This window comes from Ornithorhynchus anatinus, chromosome 1, assembly GCF_004115215.2.
Source record: "Ornithorhynchus anatinus isolate Pmale09 chromosome 1, mOrnAna1.pri.v4, whole genome shotgun sequence".
Classification (NCBI taxonomy): Eukaryota; Metazoa; Chordata; class Mammalia; order Monotremata; family Ornithorhynchidae; genus Ornithorhynchus; species Ornithorhynchus anatinus.
In genome coordinates, this window is record NC_041728.1 from 185,975,336 (window position 1) to 185,992,802 (window position 17,467).

General features: G+C 58.1%; 1 protein-coding gene across 1 annotated transcript; it reads right to left on the bottom strand.

The window, feature by feature from the left end:
* Positions 1-871: 871 nt before the first annotated feature.
* On the bottom strand, positions 872-12,101 carry SLC49A4 (solute carrier family 49 member 4). The gene is made up of 9 exons (XM_029066080.2): positions 11,721-12,101; positions 8,635-8,728; positions 7,503-7,768; positions 5,805-5,934; positions 4,971-5,079; positions 4,446-4,513; positions 3,431-3,558; positions 2,255-2,437; positions 872-1,724 (listed from the first exon to the last, which is right to left on the bottom strand). The coding sequence occupies exons 1-9, from the start codon at positions 12,052-12,054 to the stop codon at positions 1,609-1,611; spliced, it is 1,428 nt and encodes a 475-aa protein (XP_028921913.1). The 5' UTR covers positions 12,055-12,101; the 3' UTR covers positions 872-1,608.
* Positions 12,102-17,467: the final 5,366 nt, after the last annotated feature.

Consider the following 17,467-nt stretch of genomic DNA (forward strand, 5'->3'; position numbering starts at 1 on the left):
TCATTCAATGGCACTTATAATCTGAAGAGCACTGTGCTAAACCCTGGAAAGTACAACAGAGTAAGTTGACACGGTCCCTACCATCAAGAAGCTTAGAATCTAAACAGGGAGATGGACACCAAAATAAATTACAGATGGGAGGAAGCAACAGGATACAAAGATCTGGAGAAAAGTGTTTCAAAGGGCAGGTGTGGGGCTGGAAGTTTAGTGCCCAAGTGCATAAGGAACACAGTAACGGGGGAATCAGGGTGAGAAGATGAGAGGTTAATCAGGGAAGGCCTTCTGAAGGAGCTAGGATTTCAGAAGGGATTTGAATACAGGGAGAGTGGTGGCCTGTCTGCCCAATGTGAAGTGAGAGGAAATAGGGGCAGAACCCCAGGACTCCCAGCTGGAAGTACGGCTGGGATGAGGTTTGGGTCATTTTCATCCCAGGCAGGGGCTGCTGTGCTTCTGTCACCACCCTGCCCTCAGAGGCTGGGTCCAAAGGTGGGCCCAAGGAACCTGGTTCTCGGCCCCCAAGGGCCCCACGTTCTGGGGTCACCCACGTGCCCTCGAGCCAGGCAGGCCGGGGGAGGCCGAGACCAGGCTGGGACGCCCCTCAGGGCCAGAATGCCCAACCTGGCCACGACCAGGCAGGGTGGCGGGGACCATGGGACGCACCTGGGTGGGCCCGACCAGTCCCATGGCCTCCACGGCCCCCTTCCCCATCCCGCGGCTCCTTGCCACCCCTGCCTCGAGATGCCGGAATGAACACACTGGCTCCACCCAAGGGGACCTCCACCCCCGGTCCAAGGGAAGACATGGATGAACCTCACCAGTCGGCCCCTGCACCCTGTTGGTGGGTGGAAATGCATGCCAACGGACAGTGAAACAGGAGGAGGGCAGGGAACCCAAAATGGCTTTATTAGAGAATGCCGGATGCAGGGACCTGCCTGCCACGGTCGGTCCGCTTGCACGCCAACATCTTGCCGTGAAAACCGGGCCCACAATTTAAAACCATTAAAAACTTCCGCGTCTTTTCTCCTCCTTCTCCTCCTTTCCCAATCCCCTTCCCTGCCCCATGGATGTGCGCTCCGGGCCAGGATCCTGGTCTTGCCACGATCCCGCTTCTCTGAGGCGAGGGCACCACCGGCTGGAGCACAGTCAGTGCCGAGGCTGGGCTGGGGACCGGCCTACTGATTTTTGATTAAAAACCTGCTTCCTGTCGTCCACACCACTTCCCCCTTACAAGCCGGAGCCCGATAGTGCAAAAATAAAGTTCCTTCGTCTGCCGCTACGTCGACTGCCCCCTCTACCCGCAGTTACACCAATGCCCACCCCTTTACTGTGCCAAGGCCTCCCCTCCCCACCCTTTGCCGTGCCAAAGCCCCGCTCCTCTGCCCCTACCCCCCACCATACCAAGGCCCCAACCCTCCGCCTGGCTCCATTCCTCTGCCCAGGGCCCTCTGCCAGGGGCCGGCCCATCTGCTCAAGCCCCGACTCTTAGTCCAGGCCCTGCCCCTCCACCCACATGACCGTCCTGTTGCCCGGACCCAGCCGCCGGCAAGGAGGAGCCGCTGCAGTGGGTCTCCGGGTCTGGGTGAGCGCCGGGCGGCAGGGGGCAGATGGTCAAACTGATACCACGACGTCCAGATAGAGGCGATCGTAGGACTCCCGGAAGCCGAGGATGAGAAGTAGGCTGAGTATGCAGGAGCCGGGCAGACACCAGTTGAACCACGATAGGTCTGCAAAACACCAACCACGGTCTCAAGATCCCGGCTCCAGCCTCTTACCCAGACACGGACCCCAGTCAGGACCCCATCCCAGCTCTCAGAGCTCGGCCTGGACTGCCTGGCCAGCCACCGACCCAACCCTCCGCCTGGACCCCCAGTCCAATCCTCAGCTGTCAAGAGAATCCCCGACCCACACCTCTATCCCAACCCTCAGCCTCCGACCCAACCCCCAGCCCGGACCCCAATTCCAGCCCTCAACTATCAACCCAGCCCTGGGGCCGGACCGCCATCCCAGTCCCCGATTCCAGCCCTCAGCCTCTAGCCCAGACCACCATCTCTGCCCCTGATGAGGCCCCCACCACAGACCTTCATTGCAGCGATCAGCTATCAACCCAGCCCCTGGCCTGGGCCCCCTCTTTTAGTCCCCAACCCAACCCCCCACCTCAGCCTTGAGCCCCAGGGCCGGCCCCCGCAATCCGGCCCCTGTCCGATCCCCCTGCGGTGTGGTTGGAGGAGGGCCACCTGTCCCCCGAGAGGCTCACCTGTGTGATAGAAGGTGAGGAAGAAGAGCAGAGTGCCCATGAACATGTTGCTGAGAAACGTGACAGCGCCACACGTGATACCCTCAGGGACCGGGTACACGGTCTCCACGAAGAGCTCGAAGAAGATGGGAACGCTGCTGTTCAGGAAGACGCCCAGGAGGATGCAGGATGTGTATAGGGTCGCTGCAAGGACGCACGTGCAGGTTGGGCATGAGCATGGAGCTCTGCACCCGAGGGCTCCAGAAGCATTGGGAAAATGCTGTGGCCCCAGGTCAGTTGCCCCGGGCACCTTGGCCACCCTGAGATGACACCCAGAGGCTGACAGGGCCCCTCTAGACTGTAAGTTCATTGTGGGCAGAGAACGTGCCTGCCAACTCAGACTTTCGCCAGCGCTTAGTACAGTGCTTTGCACACAATAAGTGGTCAATAAACACCATCGATGATAAAGGAGGAATTCTAGAGGACGGTCATAGCAACGTCACCTGCTCTGGAGAACTGGGGGCCTCTGTATCAGCCACCTCTGGACAGAAAGGTTTTCTGGACACTGTGGTTCAGCATGGATCATCCCACCCCCTGACTCTCCCTTCTCCATCCCAGCCTCTCCCCCAGTGACCCAGCTGGACCATCCCACACCCTTGACTCACCCCCCTCAAACCCTGACTCTCCCCCAGTAACCCAGCACAGACCATCGCAACACACCTGACTCTTCATCTCTATCCCAGACTCTCCCCCAGTGACCCAGAACAGACCACCCACACCCATGAACTTCCCCTCTCCATCCCTGACTCTCCTCTAGTGACCTAGCAGAGACCATCCAACACTCCTGACTCTCCCTCTCCAACCCTAACTCTCCCCCAGTGACCCATCACAGATTTATCCAACATCCCTGATTTCCCCTCTCCATTACTGACTCTCCTCAGTGACCCAGCAGGGGCTATCCAAATTGGAAACGGTCTTTCTGAAAGGTTCAGAGGAGGTCGCTTTTGATACTTGGCGGGAGAGATGGCTTTTGAGGCTTTGGATGGTCTGCCCTGTCTAAAGGGCCTGAAAGGACCCAGAGGGAGACACTGGCCTGCTACACTTTTCATGCTTCAAGATCACTGACCCTTCAGGAGTGGGCCAGGCCTGTGTCCCTGTCCCCAGGGTACCTGCAGCGGGGGTGGGGAGGCAGGGTACCTGTGGTCAAAGGCAGGTGAGTGACGCTGTTCAGACAGGTCAAGGTGAACCACGTGGACGCCAAGGAGGCACCAGAGAACAGCAGGAGAAGGAGGAGCTTCAGCATCCCACGGATCGAGTCTGCGAACCTGGGAGCACACAGGATGAGTCAGGGCCACCCAAGTGCCCTGGGGGCATGCCCCACCCGCACATCCCATCCTTCGGGACCACCCCCATCCCTGTCACCTGGGCACATGAACTCACCGGGACCCAACGGGCACCCCCCACCCCACACCACTCGGCGGGGACCCCGGGGACCCCGGCCAGAGCTTGGGGGCAATATTCCATTCTGGACCACAGGGTCACAGAGGTCCCACTGCCAGCTGTGCAAGGGAGGGGCGATGGGAAGGAGGGGTGGAGGAAGGGAGGAAGCGAGTGGCCGAGGGAGGAAAGTGGGAAGGGAGGGAAAAATGGAGGAAATGAGGGAAGGGAGGGAGAAAGGGAAGGCCTCGGGTTTCATTTTGGCAAACACAGAACACCCAGAGGAAGATTTATACGCTTTTGAGAGTGGAAAAGTTGAAAAAATTCTGGCCATAGGTAATAGAAGCTCCGAACAGCCCTAGAGGTGAGAAAATGAGGGGAATCAAACTGACTTTTGGATGACCCAAACACTATAGCTTTTGTTTACCAGTGAGCAGGTTGGAGGATGAGATCAGCAGGTGACCATGGTCAAGTCCCACCCCAAGTGACTCGCAACCATTCGGCCCACGGCAGTACCCATCGGGGAGACCCCAGCGCGGGCAGCTCCTGCTACCGCTGCTCTGCCCCTTCCCTGACTCCTCCCTTGTTTGCCCCACCTCTGGCACCCGGGTCACTAGGCTGCCCATGAGTCCATGGGCAGGGGGCATGAGTGGGAAGCGGGCAGAACAGGTGGGGACAGCAGGGAGCGTGAGTTGGGGCTAGGGTTCAATGCAAGCTGGGTGCTTCCTCCCTGAGGAAGGAGCGGAGGCCAGAGGCTGGAGGCAGGGACGCTTACCGTGCAATGGCTATGCCAACCACGCAGCCGCCAACGATGGACCAGAAGCCGATCCAGCCGGCATCCACCTGGACACACAACGTGAAGATGAGGAGGGAGGAGAAGGAACACGGCTGCAAACACTGGCAGGACCAGAGGGGACTGGACAGGCCCACGGAGGACCATCCATGTTGGATCACTGGGGGAGTCAGGGACCGAGAGGGGAGAGTCAGAGGTTTTGGATGGTCCTTACTGTGTCACTGGGGAGAGTCAGGGATTTGGGATGGTCCGTATGGGGTCAATGTGGCAAATCAGGGATGGAGAGGGAAGAATCAGGGGTGTTGGACGGTCCACGCTGAGTCACTGGGGGAGAGTCAGGGATGCGGGATGGCCAAGATCCCTGAATTGCTGGCAGGGTTGGGAACTGCGCAGATTGGCTTGGCATCCATTATCCAATTTCTGAGGGGTGCTTGGGGCAGGGGGCGGACTCTCCCTGGCGTCTGAGTCTTTCCCGCCCACGCCCTGACCACCGTGGGAATCACCCACCTGGCTGACATGCACCGGGGTCAGGATCAAGTCCAGGACCCCAGACCAGCCAGCAAAGACTCCGAGAGGAATGGCGTAGGCCAGAGCGATCATCAGGAACCTCAGATTGCTGGAGAGACCAAGAGCCGGAACCTGGGGTTAGGGTGGAGTGGGAGCGGGCTGAACTGTGGCTGCCGCCAGCCGCGTTCCACCCGGGACCCTGGTGGGAGCAAGGTGCCGGGGAGGGGTCGGGAGTGGAGTGGCCGAGAGGGGAACCGCCTGCTGCAGGGCCGAACCGCTCTGCCCCAAGATGAGGGCCTGGGAGGCCCCTGCTCCGTCGGCCACAAGCTCTGCCCAGTCCCCCGGACCAGGCCGGCTCCCCGGACGTCTGGAATTAGGTTCTGACCTTGGGCTGCCGGCTCCCCCGGGTGAAGATGACCACGCTGGCCGGGGGAGTTAGGCCTAGGGCGGGAGGGTGCGGGCTGACTAGACAGAGGAGCCCACTTGCCACCAGCTGTCCGCTCAGTGGCAGTACTGCTCAGAGGGGGCTCGTCATCGTCTGAGGCCAAAGACACCCCCCTGGGCTCCTGGCTCCCAGCCGGACCCATGACTCGGGCTCCGGCCTCTCCGCCGCCCCGACACCTCTGTCTGGACCCCCGTGGACCCATGGGATCCCCGCCCTCTGCCCCCCACCCACTGGAGGCGGCTGGTCCCTCCGGGGAGATGCCGCCAGCCCGGTGCTCCATCCCCCTGGCCCGAGAGCCTGGGCCTGGCAGTGCGGTGCAGCGGTCGGCGCCCCGCCGTGCTCCAGGGCTGTACCCATTCATTATGGGAGGGGCCTGCAGACACGCCTACCTGAGCAGGCGGCAGAAGCTGCGTCGGTAGCTGAGGCGCTGACTGGCTGCCGCCACGCTGGGTGGGAATGGGGGGCGCGACGGGAAACAGGCCACTGACGCCAAGAAGATCAGACACACGAACGCAAACTCTGAAGGAAACGAACACAGATATGGACAGGGCGTGAGGGAGACTTCTGTGCCCCGGCTCTCCAGACGTCACCCCCTCTCCTCAATGAGAACCCCAAAACCGCAAGGGAGAGATGCTGGGCTCCGTGATCAGAACCAAAATCACAGGGGGGACACCCCAAGCATGGCAATGAGAACCCCAAAACCACAGTGGGGGGGATACTCTGGACTCAGTGACAAGAACCCTAAAACCCAGGTGGAACACCCAGGGCCTAGCAATGAGAACCCCAAAACAACAGTCTGGGGGAAACACTGGTCTCAGTAATGAGAACCCCAAAACCACAGGAGGGACATCCAGGGCCTGCAGTGAAAATCCCAAAACTGCAGGGGGGACACTTCAGGCTCAGGGACGAGGTGTGGTGGGGACAATCTGGGCAGAGCTGGCATGGCAGAGAGGGGCCAGGCAGAACTGGACCTGGCAGAGTAGGGTATGGCAAAGTGGACTGGGCAGAGTAGAGCAGGGCCGGGCAGATCAGGTCCACCCATCAGGCTACGAGCACCAGGCTGCTGTTGCTGCTGCTGCAGGCACCCAAAGCGAAGGAGGATGGGAGAGCTCGCCCTGGGCTGTGGTGCCCTATGGGCCTGCCCTGGCCGCAGCCCAACTCTGCCCAGAACTGCATTCCTGCAGACCAGGGGCCGGGGGAACTCCTACCCACACTCCCTGCAGGGTGGGGTGCCTGAGCCCATGTTTTTACATGCCCATGCTCACACCCGCTCACACATGCCCACATTCACATATGTGCCCATGTTCATACATACCCACTCACATATGCCCACATTCACATAGGTGCCCAGGCTCACACATGCTCATGTGTGCATGCTCAGATCTCGGTTTGGGAAATGGGTACTGGTGCGATCAGCTTCCATTTCTGAAGCGGAAGGGGAGGGTGCCCGAGCAAGGGGTGAAAGGGTGACCGGGCATGAGGTGAAGGAGTGACCGGGCACGAGGTGAAGGAGTGACTGAGCACGGAAGGAGTGACAGAGCACAAGATGGAGGGGGTGATGAAGCATGGAGCTTGGGGGTGACCGAGCACGAGGTGAGGGGGTGACTGAGCAGGGGTTGTAGGAGTGACCAAGAACAGAGTGCAGGTGGCAACTGAGGATGGGCTGTGGGGGGAATTGAGCATGGGGTGTGGGGGATGACCAAGGACGGGGTAGGAGGGCGAAGGCAGCCGGAGGAGGGTGACCAAGCATGGGGCGAGGGGGTAGCGGAAGGGCAACCCCGAACCCACTCCTGGCACCGTCGGGGTGGCAGCTGGACGGGAAGGGGCAGTGGCGGGGAGACGGAGGCCGAGCCGGGGAGGATGGTCCATTAATAATAATATTAATAATAATAATAATGGTATTCCTCACACCTGGCACTATCCTGAAGGGCTCTCAGGGTGGTCAGTTGGATGGGAGGAGACGGTGAGGTGGGAAGGATGATTCATTACTCGCACCCGGCACCATCTCTATGGGCCCTTGGGGTGGTCAGTTGGATGGGAGAGGCTGGCGGCGGGGAAAGGGAGGCCGAGGCCGGACGGTCCGTTACCTGCATCCAGCACCATCTCGATGCGCTCCCGGATGTGGTTCGGGCCCGCTTCAGCGGCCAGGAGGTGGGCTGTGCCGTTGGGGGCCGGGACTGCCAGGGGGCCGACCAGGAAGGCGCCGGCTCCCCCGAGGTAGCTGAGCATCGACGCAATGGCCGTGGCCGTGGCCCGCTCGTCCGCCGAGAACCAGGTGGTGGACAGGAAGGGGGCGGCATTGGTCACCGTGGGGCCTGCCAGCCCGTTCAACAGCTGCCCACAGTGGATCAGCCTGAGGCACGGAAGCCACCCGTCAGGCCCCGTTGGCCTTGGTCCTGTCCCTCCCACCCCACGGGCCCTGTTACTACTACTAATAATAACTGTGGCATTTGTTAAGTGCTTACTATGTGCCAGGCACTAAGCGCTGTGGTGGATACATGCAAATAGGGTCCCTGTCCCAAATGGGGTTCAGTCTTAATTCCCATGACAGATGAGGTTACTGAGGCTCAGAGAAGTGACTTGGTCAAGGTCACCCAGCAGACAAGTGGAGGAGCCGGGGTTAGAACCCAAGTCCTTCTGATTCCCAGGCCCCGGGCTCTATCCAGTAGGTCAGGCTGTCTCTCTTACTGCCTTTCCCATCCCTCTGGCCCTGGTGCTGCCCAACCTGCCCTAATGACCCGGGGGTGAGTCAGGAGGAAGGAAGTGGCTGTGGGGGCGGCGGGGAAGGAAAGCGACTGAGAAAAATCATTTGTGCCCAGCTGGGGCAGTGCCCTGTGCTAAACCTGGCTTGGGACAGGCAGGAAGCAGCGTGGCCTAAAGTGGATTGAGTCCGGCCTGGAACTCAAAAGGAGCTGGGTTCTAATCCTAGCTCTGCCTCTGGTCTGCTGCGTGACCTTGAGCAAGTCACTTCACTTCAGTGTGTCTCAGTTATCTCAACTGTCAAAAGGGGATTAAGACTGCGAGCCCTGTGTGAGACATAGATCGGGTCCAACCTGATTAGCTTGTATCGAGCCCAGGAATTAGTATGGTGCTTGGCACACAGTAAGGGCTTAACAGATACCATTAAAAAAGATGAAGGTGAGAGGGAGGCAGGGTGGGCGGGAAGGAGGGAGGGTGGGAAGTGGCGATTGTGAGGATGCAGGTCTGGATGGGGCTCACCTCCTTTTCAGGGCCAAATCGTCCACGGGTAGACAGCGGAGGCCGGTCCCCACCACCATGAGGAAGGAGGAGATCAGCACGGTCACCCGGAGGCCTGAAAAGGAAAGCCTTTGGGTCACCCGCCTGAAGACCCTGTCCTTGGACATTCCCCTGCTATACTCCTGGCAAAGCAATTGATCAAAGGAACTCATTGAGTGCTGACGATGCACAGAGCACTGTCCTGACAGTTTGGGAGAGTACAAGGACATTAGCACTGCCCATGAGGAGCTGACAGTCTACTACGTGCTGAGTACTGAATTAAGCCCTTAGGCGAGGGCAATTGTTAGCAGACACGATCCCTACCCTGTGTGCAGGGATTTACTGTGTGCAGAGCACTGTACTGACTGCGACAGAGAGGACGGTAGACTTAGCAGACAGGATCCCTGCCCCTGAGGGGCCGACAATCTACTGTGTACTGAGTGCTGGAGAAAGAACAATAGAGTTAGTAGACCGGATCCTTGCCCTCGAGAAGCTTCAGTTTAGGACCCGAGGCCCGAGGCCAGCTATGGGCCCAGAAGAGCAGACACGAGCCCCGGCCCAGGTGTCCGGCTCAGGCTTCGGCTCCAGCAGCTGCCCCCGCCCAACCCCCAAACCCACAGGAAACCCGGGCAGAGAGCACCGCAGCTGGTGTCAGGGCCAGACCAGGGCAACGGTGGACAGATGGACAGAGAGCATGGGGGGAACGGATGGATAGGGAGAACTGGGTGGATGGACGGATGGGGCAGGCTGGTGGATGGGGAGAACTGGGGGATTATTATTATTATTATTATGTTTGTATTTGTTAAGCGCTTACTATGTGCCGAGCACTGTTCTAAGCGCTGGGGTAGACACAGGGGAATCAGGTTGTCCCACGTGGGGCTCACAGTCTTAATCCCCATTTTACAGATGAGGTAACTGAGGCACCGAGAAGTTAAGTGACTTGCCCAAAGTCACCCAGCAGACAAGTGGCCGAGCCGGGATTCGAACCCATGACCTCTGACTCCAAAGCCCGTGCTCTTTCCACTGAGCCACGCTGCTTCTCTATGAATGGACGGGATGAATGGATGGGGCGGACGGGGAGAACTAGGGGACACACAAGGAGGACTGGCAGATGGGAAGAATTAGGATGGACGGGAAGAACTGGGGGATGGATGGACGGGGTGGACTGGGAGAACCAGGGGACAGATAGACAGGGTGGACTGGTGGATGGGAAGAATTAGGATGGACGGGGAAAACTGTGGGATGGATGGAGAAGGTGGACCGGGAGAAACGGAGAGATCGGTAGGTAGCATGACCTTCAGCTTCTCCCCCCTCAAATCACCGGGCATCGGTACTGCCCTCCAGGTGGCATTTACTAAGATATGGGCCCTGTTTCACATGGGGCTCACTTCCGGCCCCAAAGCACTTATGTACATATCTTTGATTTTATTTATTTATATAGATGTCTGTCTCCCCGACTCTAGACCTAGAGCTCGTTGTGAGCAGGGAATGTCACTGTTCCAAGCACTTAGTACAGTGCTCTGCACACAGTAAGCACTCAAATATGACTGACTGAATGAGGAAGAATGGGAATCCCCCCCACCACCCCGTTGTCAGATGCAGAAACTGAGGTGCAGAGAAGTGAAGTGACTTGTCCAAAGCCACATGATAGGCCAGTGGCAGACGCTAGATTCGAAACCAGATCTCCTGACTCCCAGGTCCACGCTCTGATCACTTAGGACACCATACAAACGTCGGAACGCCGGGAAGCCGTGGTGGTGGCTGAACTCTGGTCGTCCCGGGCGGCCACACTCCGTGGCACCTCCCCACCCATACCACTTCACCGCTGGACCTGCTGCCCTCTGAACTTTGTCTTTTACATGGTTTTTCTACTTATATCACACCACTCTCCCTTCAGAGTGTGTCACCACCAGACACAATCAGAGGGCCAGAACCCATGACCCCACTGTGACCCGGGGGTGCCTGCCCAGAGCTTGCTCCTGCGCCTGCCCTCGGGTTTGTCCTCTCGGTCTGAACCTCCCAATCCCTCCCCTTCCTCCCTCACTCCCGATGACCTCGTCAACTACGGTGTTGGTAAAATCAAAGCAGTGCGGCCCAAGGGAAAGAGCCTGGGCCTGGGAGAGACAGGACCTGGGTTTTAATCCCGGCTCCAGCACTGAGGTGCCATGTGACCTTGGGAAAGTCACTTCACTGGGTCTCGGTTTCCTCCTCTGCAAAATGGGAATTCAATCCCTGTTCTCCCTACTACTAAGACCGCGAGTCCCCCTTGGGACAGGGACTGTGTCCAACCTATCTTTTATGTACCCCAAGGTTTAGTAGTCCCCCTCGCCCCCCCACCGTGCAAAGCCTCACTGAAGGCACACCTCCTCCAAGAGGCCTTTCCGAACAAAGCCCTCTTTCCTCTTCTCTCACTCCCTTTGGCATCACCCTGACTCGCTCCCTCTATTCACCACCGCCCCCCCCAGCCCCACACCACTGAGACCCAGATCTGCATATACTTATCTCTTTACATTAGTGCCTGCCCGCCTTTCTAGACTGTGAGCTAATTGTGGACAGAGAAGGTGTCTGTTTATTGTTACACCGTCCTCTCCCAAGCTCTTAATCCAGCGCTCTGCACACGGTAAGTGCTCGATAAATACGACTGCCCGATGATGGGCTGACTCCACCTCCTCCTCCTCGGAGTTGGGGCAGCTGAGCTCGACAGCCCGGGGCCCGGACCTCACCGGCTTGGGTGTGAGCAGAGTGGGGGGGGGGGGGGGGAGGGAGCAGAAGGGGGCAGGGCCAAGCCTACACGGGTCCCTCCTTGGGGGCAGAGACCCCCCCAGGCCCCTCCCCTCTGACGTCACCACTCCCCTATCCCCGCCCACTGACCTCCTTACCCCTCCCCTCTGACGTCACCCCTCTCCGAGCCCCCAGGCCCCGCCCCTCACCCCAGGCCCCGCCCTCCCCTCTGACGTCACCCCTCTCCGAGCCCCCAGGCCCCGCCCTCCCCTCTGACGTCACCCCTCTCCGAGCCCGCAGACCCCGCCCCCTGCCCCCCGCGCCCCCCCCGGCGGGTCCCCGCTGACCGCGCGTGTCGAGCAGCCACATGAAGGCGAGGCAGGGCAGGAAGCCGATGGGCCCCCAGAGCACCAGCAGCGCGACGTCCCAGCCGGAGAAGCCGTAGGCGCGGCGGGCCGAGTTCTGGATGGGCCCCCACGTGTTCCACACCAGCCCCTGCGCGAAGGCCAGCAGCGAGAACAGCAGCAGCACGAGCCACCGTCGCCCGCTCGGCGGCCCGGGACCCCCGGGACCCCCGGGACCCCCGGGACCCCCGGGACCCCGGGCCGCCCCGGCCCCCGACGGCCCGCTCGGGCCCAGCAGCGGCCGCCGCTCCTCGTCGCTGCTCCAGCGGGAGCCCATGGCGGGCGGAGGCTGGGGGCGCCCGTGCGGACCCCGCTCCCCCGCTGGCCCGGGCCCGGGCCCTGCCGCCGCTGACGGCGGCGCTGCCTCCCCCCCGCCCCCCCGCGGCCCCGGACTCTGCGCCTGCGCGCTGGGCCTGGCCGGCCGACCCTCCCTCCCCCGCCCCTCCCCGCGGCCCCGGACTCTGCGCCTGCGCGCTGGGCCTGGCCGGCCGACCCTCCCTCCCCCCGCCCCCCCCGCGGCCCCGGACTCTGCGCCTGCGCACTGGGCCTGGCCGGCCGACCCTCCCTCCCCCGCCCCTTCCCGGGGCCCCGGACTCTGCGCCTGCGCGCTGGGCCTGGCCTGTCGGCCCCGCTCCCCCCCCCGTGGGGAAAGAGGAGGGGAGGGGCCGCGGGGGGGGCACGAGAACAAGGCCAGCGCCCTAATTCATTTATTTATGTCATTCATTCATTCAATAGGATTTATTCATTCATTCAGTAGGATTTATTGAGCGCTCACTCTGTGCAGAGCACTGGACTAAGCGCTTGGAATGGACAATTGGGCAACAGATAGAGACAACCCCTGCCCATCGACGGGCTCACCGTCTAATCGGGGGAGGCAGACGGACAAAAACAAGACAACAGAGTCACGATAAATAGAATCAAGGGGATGGACACCTCATTAACAAAATAAATAGGGTAATAAAAATATCTACAAATGAGCAGAGTGCTGAGGGGAGGGGAAGGGGGGAAAAGAGGGCTTAGCGGAGGGGAGGTGAAGGGGGGCAGAGAGGGAGCAGAGGGAAAAGGGAAGCTCAGTCTGGGAAGGCCTCTTGGAGGAGGTGAGCTCTCAGGAGGGCTTTGTGTCCGCCTGCCCTTCTCTGTGGACAGGTAAACCCGCCCCAGCCGGGCCTCCCCCCTCAATTCTGCATCCCGCTCCTCTCCCAAGCGCCCAGCACAGTACAGCCAAGCAGCGTGGCTCAGCGGAAAGCACCCAGGCTTGGGAATCAGAGGTCATGGGTTCGAATCCAGGCTCTGCCGCTTGCCAGCTGTGTGCCTTGGGGCAAGTCACTTCACTTCTCTGTGCCTCAGTTCCCTCATCTGTAAAATGGGGATTAAAAACTGTGAGCCCCAGGTGGGACAACCTGTTCACCTTGTATCCCCCCAGCGCTTAGAACAGTGCTTTGCACATAGTAAGCACTTAACAAATAGCACCATTATTATTATTAATCCCAGCCCTGCCACTTGCCAGCTGTGTGACTTTGGGCCAGTCACTTAAGTCCCCCAATTAGACTGTGAGCCCATCGTTGGTCAGGGATGGTCTCTATCTGTTGCCCAATTGTCCATTCCAAGCGCTTAGTTCAGTGCTCTGCACTCAAATACTACTGAATGAGTGAATTCTCTGTGCCTCAGTTACCTCATCTGTAAAGTAGGGATTTAAACTGCAAGCCCCACGTGGGACAACCTGATTACCCCGTATCTACCCCAGCGCTTAGAACAGTGCTTTGCACATAGTAAGCACTTAACAAATACCGCCATTATTATTATTACTCTGTACACAGAAAGCTCTCAGTAAATACCACTGATTGATCGTGAAGTGTATATTCATTCATTCAATAGTGTTTATTGAGCTCTAACTATGTGCAGAGCACTGGACTAAGCACTTGGAATGTACAATTCGGCAAAAGATAGAGACAATTCCTGCCCAATAACGGGCTCACAGTCTAAATGGGGGAGACAGCAAAGCAAAACAGAACAAAACAAAAACAATAATAATGTTGGTATTTGTTAAGCGCTTACTATGTGCTGAGCACTGTTCTAAGCGCTGGGGTAGACACAGGGCATTCAGGTTGTCCCACGTGGGGCTCACAGTCTTAATCCCCATTTTACAGATGAGGTAACTGAGGCACCGAGAAGTTAAGTGACTTGCCCAAAGTCACACAGCTGATAAGTGGCCGAGCCGAAACAAGACATCAAGATAAATAGAATCATGGAGATATACACCTCATTAACAAAATAAATAGGGTAATAATCCATTCAATCATATTTATTAAGCACTTACTGGGTACAGAGCACTGCACTAAGCGCTTGGGAAAGTTCAATACAGCAATCAAGGATGACAATCCCTGCCCACAACGGGCTCACAGTCTAAATGGGAGAGACAGACAGCAAAGCAAAACAGAACAAAAACAAAACAACATCATCAAGATAAATAGAATCATGGAGATATACACCTCATTAACAAAATGAATAGGGTAATAATCCATTCAATCATATTTATTAAGCACTTACTGTGTGCAGAGCACTGCACTAAGCGCTTGGGAAAGTTCAGTACAGAAATAAAGAATGACAATCCCTGCCCACATTGAGCTCACAGTCCAGAGGGGGGAGAGAGACATCAATACAGACAGAATGTGGGGTCAGCCAGGGAAGAGCCTGGGGTCAAGACCAGGGTGGGCCGGGGTCAGGGGATGGGGCAACTGCGAGGCCTGGAGGGGCTCCGGGGTCAGAGCAGCCCCCTGCCCCTCTGCTACAGAGATGGGGTGGTCCAGAAGGTCAGGAAAAGGGTCATTGGGCACTGATGGTGCCCTCTTTGGCTGCCTTTTCCTGCCTTAACTCTGCCCTCTCCTCCGCCAGGCAAAACTTCTTCTCCTCCCTCATCGACACCCATGCCCGTCACCCCCACCGATTGTTCCGGACCTTTAACTCTCTCCTTAGGCCCCCTGTTCCTCCCCCTCCCCCATCTCTCACCCCCAATGATCTGGCCACCTATTTCCTCACGAAAATCAACACGATCAGGTCTGAGCTCCCCAAAGTCACCCCTCCGCCTCTCCCCTCCCCCCCACCGACCCTCTCCCCTACTTTCCCATCCTTCCCTGCAGTATCCTCAGAGGAGATCTCCTCCCTCCTCGCAAGTGCCACCCCCTCCGCCTGCGCCTCGGACCCCATTCCCTCTCACCTTATTAAAACCGTTGCCCCTGCCCTCCTACCTTCCTTAACTTCTATTTTTAACCACTCAATCTCCAAGGGCTCCTTCCCCGCTGCCTTCAAACATGCCCACGTCTCCCCCATCCTAAAAAAACCCGCTCTCGACCCCACTTCCCCCTCCAGTTATCGCCCTATCTCCCTACTACCCTTCCTTTCCAAAATCCTAGAACGAGTCGTCTACAATCGATGCCTAGAATTCCTTAACTCCCATTCTCTCCTAGACCCCCTCCGATCTGGCTTCCATCCCCTCCACTCTACCGAGACTGCTCTCTCTAAGGTCACCCGTGACCTCCTTCTTGCCAAATCCAATGGCTCCTACTCCATTCTGATCCTCCTTGACCTCTCTGCTGCCTTTGACACTGTCGACCATCCCCTCCTCCTCCATACCTTATCTCACCTTGGCTTCACGGACTCTGTCCTCTCCTGGTTCTCCTCTTACCTCTCTGGCCGGTCATTCTCGGTCTCCTTCACCGGAGCCTCCTCCCCCTCCCATCCTTTAACTGTTGGAGTTCCTCAAGGGTCAGTTCTTGGCCCTCTTCTGTTCTCCATTTACACTCACTCCCTCGGTGAACTCATTCGCTCTCACGGCTTTGACTACCATCTCTACGCAGATGACACGCAGATCTACATCTCCGACCCTGTCCTCTCCCGCTCCCTTCAGGCTCGCGTCTCCTCCCGCCTCCGGGACGTCTCCACCTGGATGTCTGCCCGCCACCTAAAACTCAACATGAGCAAGACTGAGCTCCTCATCTTCCCTCCCGAACCCGGTCCTCTCCCAGACTTCCCTATCACCGTGGATGGCACGACCATCCTTCCCGTCTCTCGGGCCCGCAATCTCGGTGTCATCTTTGACTCGTCTCTCTCGTTCACCCCACACATCCTATCTGTTACCGAGACCTGCCGGTTTCACCTCTACAATATCGCCAAGATCTGCCCTTTCCTCTCCACCCAAACGGCTACCTTACCGCTACGGGCTCTCGTTATATCCCGGCTAGACTACTGTGTCGGCCTTCTCTCTGACCTCCCTTCCTCCTCTCTCGCCCCGCTCCGGTCAATTCTTCACTCTGCTGCCCGGCTCATCTTCCTGCAGAAACGATCTGGGCATGTCACTCCCCTTCTTAAACAACTCCAGTGGTTGCCTATCAACCTCGGCTCCAAACAAAAACTCCTCACTCTAGGCTTCGAGGCTCTACATCACCTTGCCCCTTCCTACCTCTCCTCCCTTCTCTCTTTCTACCACTCACCCTGCACGCTCCGCTCCTCTGCCGCCCACCTCCTCACCGTCCCTCGGTCTCGCCCATCCCGCCGTCGACCCCCGGGCCACGACCTCCCGCGGTCCCGGAACGTCCTCCCTCCTCACCTCCGCCAAACTGATTCTCTTCCCCTCTTCAAAACCCTACTTAAAACTCACCTCCTCCAAGAGGCCTTCCCAGACTGAGCTCCTCTTCTCCCTCTACTCCCTCTGCCACCCCCCCTTTACCTCTCCGCAGCTAAACCCTCTTTTTCCCCTTTTCCCTCTGCTCCTCCACCTCTCCCTTCCCATCCCCACAGCACCGTACTCGTCCGCTCAACTGTATATATTTCCATCACCCTATTTATTTTGTTAATGAATTGTACATCGCCTTGATTCTTTTTAGTTGCCATCGGTTTTTACGAGATGTTCTTCCCCTTTACTCTATTTATTGCCATTGTTCTCATCTGTCCATCTCTCCCGATTAGACTGTAAGCCCGTCAAACGGCAGGGACTGTCTCTATCTGTTGCCGACTTGTTCATTCCAAGCGCTTAGTACAGTGCTCTGCCCATAGTAAGCGCTCAATAAATACTATTGAATGCTCTTTGGCTCCTGCCTGACTCAAACTTCCTGGGGAGGCCGTGGGAAGTTGGGGGGGCTGAGCCGTGGGAAAGGCAAAGAAGTGCGGGGCTGGAGCCAGGGAGAGGCTTAGAGCCTTGGCTAAACTGTTGCCGAATTGTCCATTCCAAGTGCTTAGAACAGTGCTCTGCACATAGTAAGCGCTCAATAAATACTATTGAATAAACTGGGGAGCTGCCACCCAAAGGGGCCACGGAGGAAGATCACAAGTACACAGGGCACCAGTGCTTGATTAATAGTGATGATAATAATAATAATGTTGGTATTTGTTAAGCGCTATGTGCAGAGCACTGTTCTAAGCGCTGGGGTGGATACAGGGGAATCAGGTTGTCCCACGTGAGGCTCACAGTCTTAATCTCCATTTTACAGCTGAGGTAACTGAGGCACAGAGAGGTTAAGTGACTTGCCCACAGTCACACAGCTGACAAGTGGCAGATTCAGGATTCGAATCCATGACTTCTGACTCCCAGGCCCGGGCTCTTTCCACTGAGCCATGCTGCTTCTTAATAATCGTAAGCACTTACTATGTGCCAAGCACTGTAATAATGTTGGTATTTGTTAAGCGCTTACTATGTG

Excerpts from the sequence above, each read along its gene's own strand:
- SLC49A4 (XM_029066080.2), bottom strand. The coding sequence starts at position 12,054 with ATGGGCTCCCGCTGGAGCAGCGACGAGGAGCGGCGGCCGCTGCTGGGC. Across the intron at positions 3,559-4,445 it reads GTTGGCATAGCCATTGCACG|GTTCGCAGACTCGATCCGTG; the intron begins GTAAGCGTCCCT and ends GTGTGCTCCCAG. Across the intron at positions 1,725-2,254 it reads CCTCACCTTCTATCACACAG|ACCTATCGTGGTTCAACTGG; the intron begins GTGAGCCTCTCG and ends GGTGTTTTGCAG.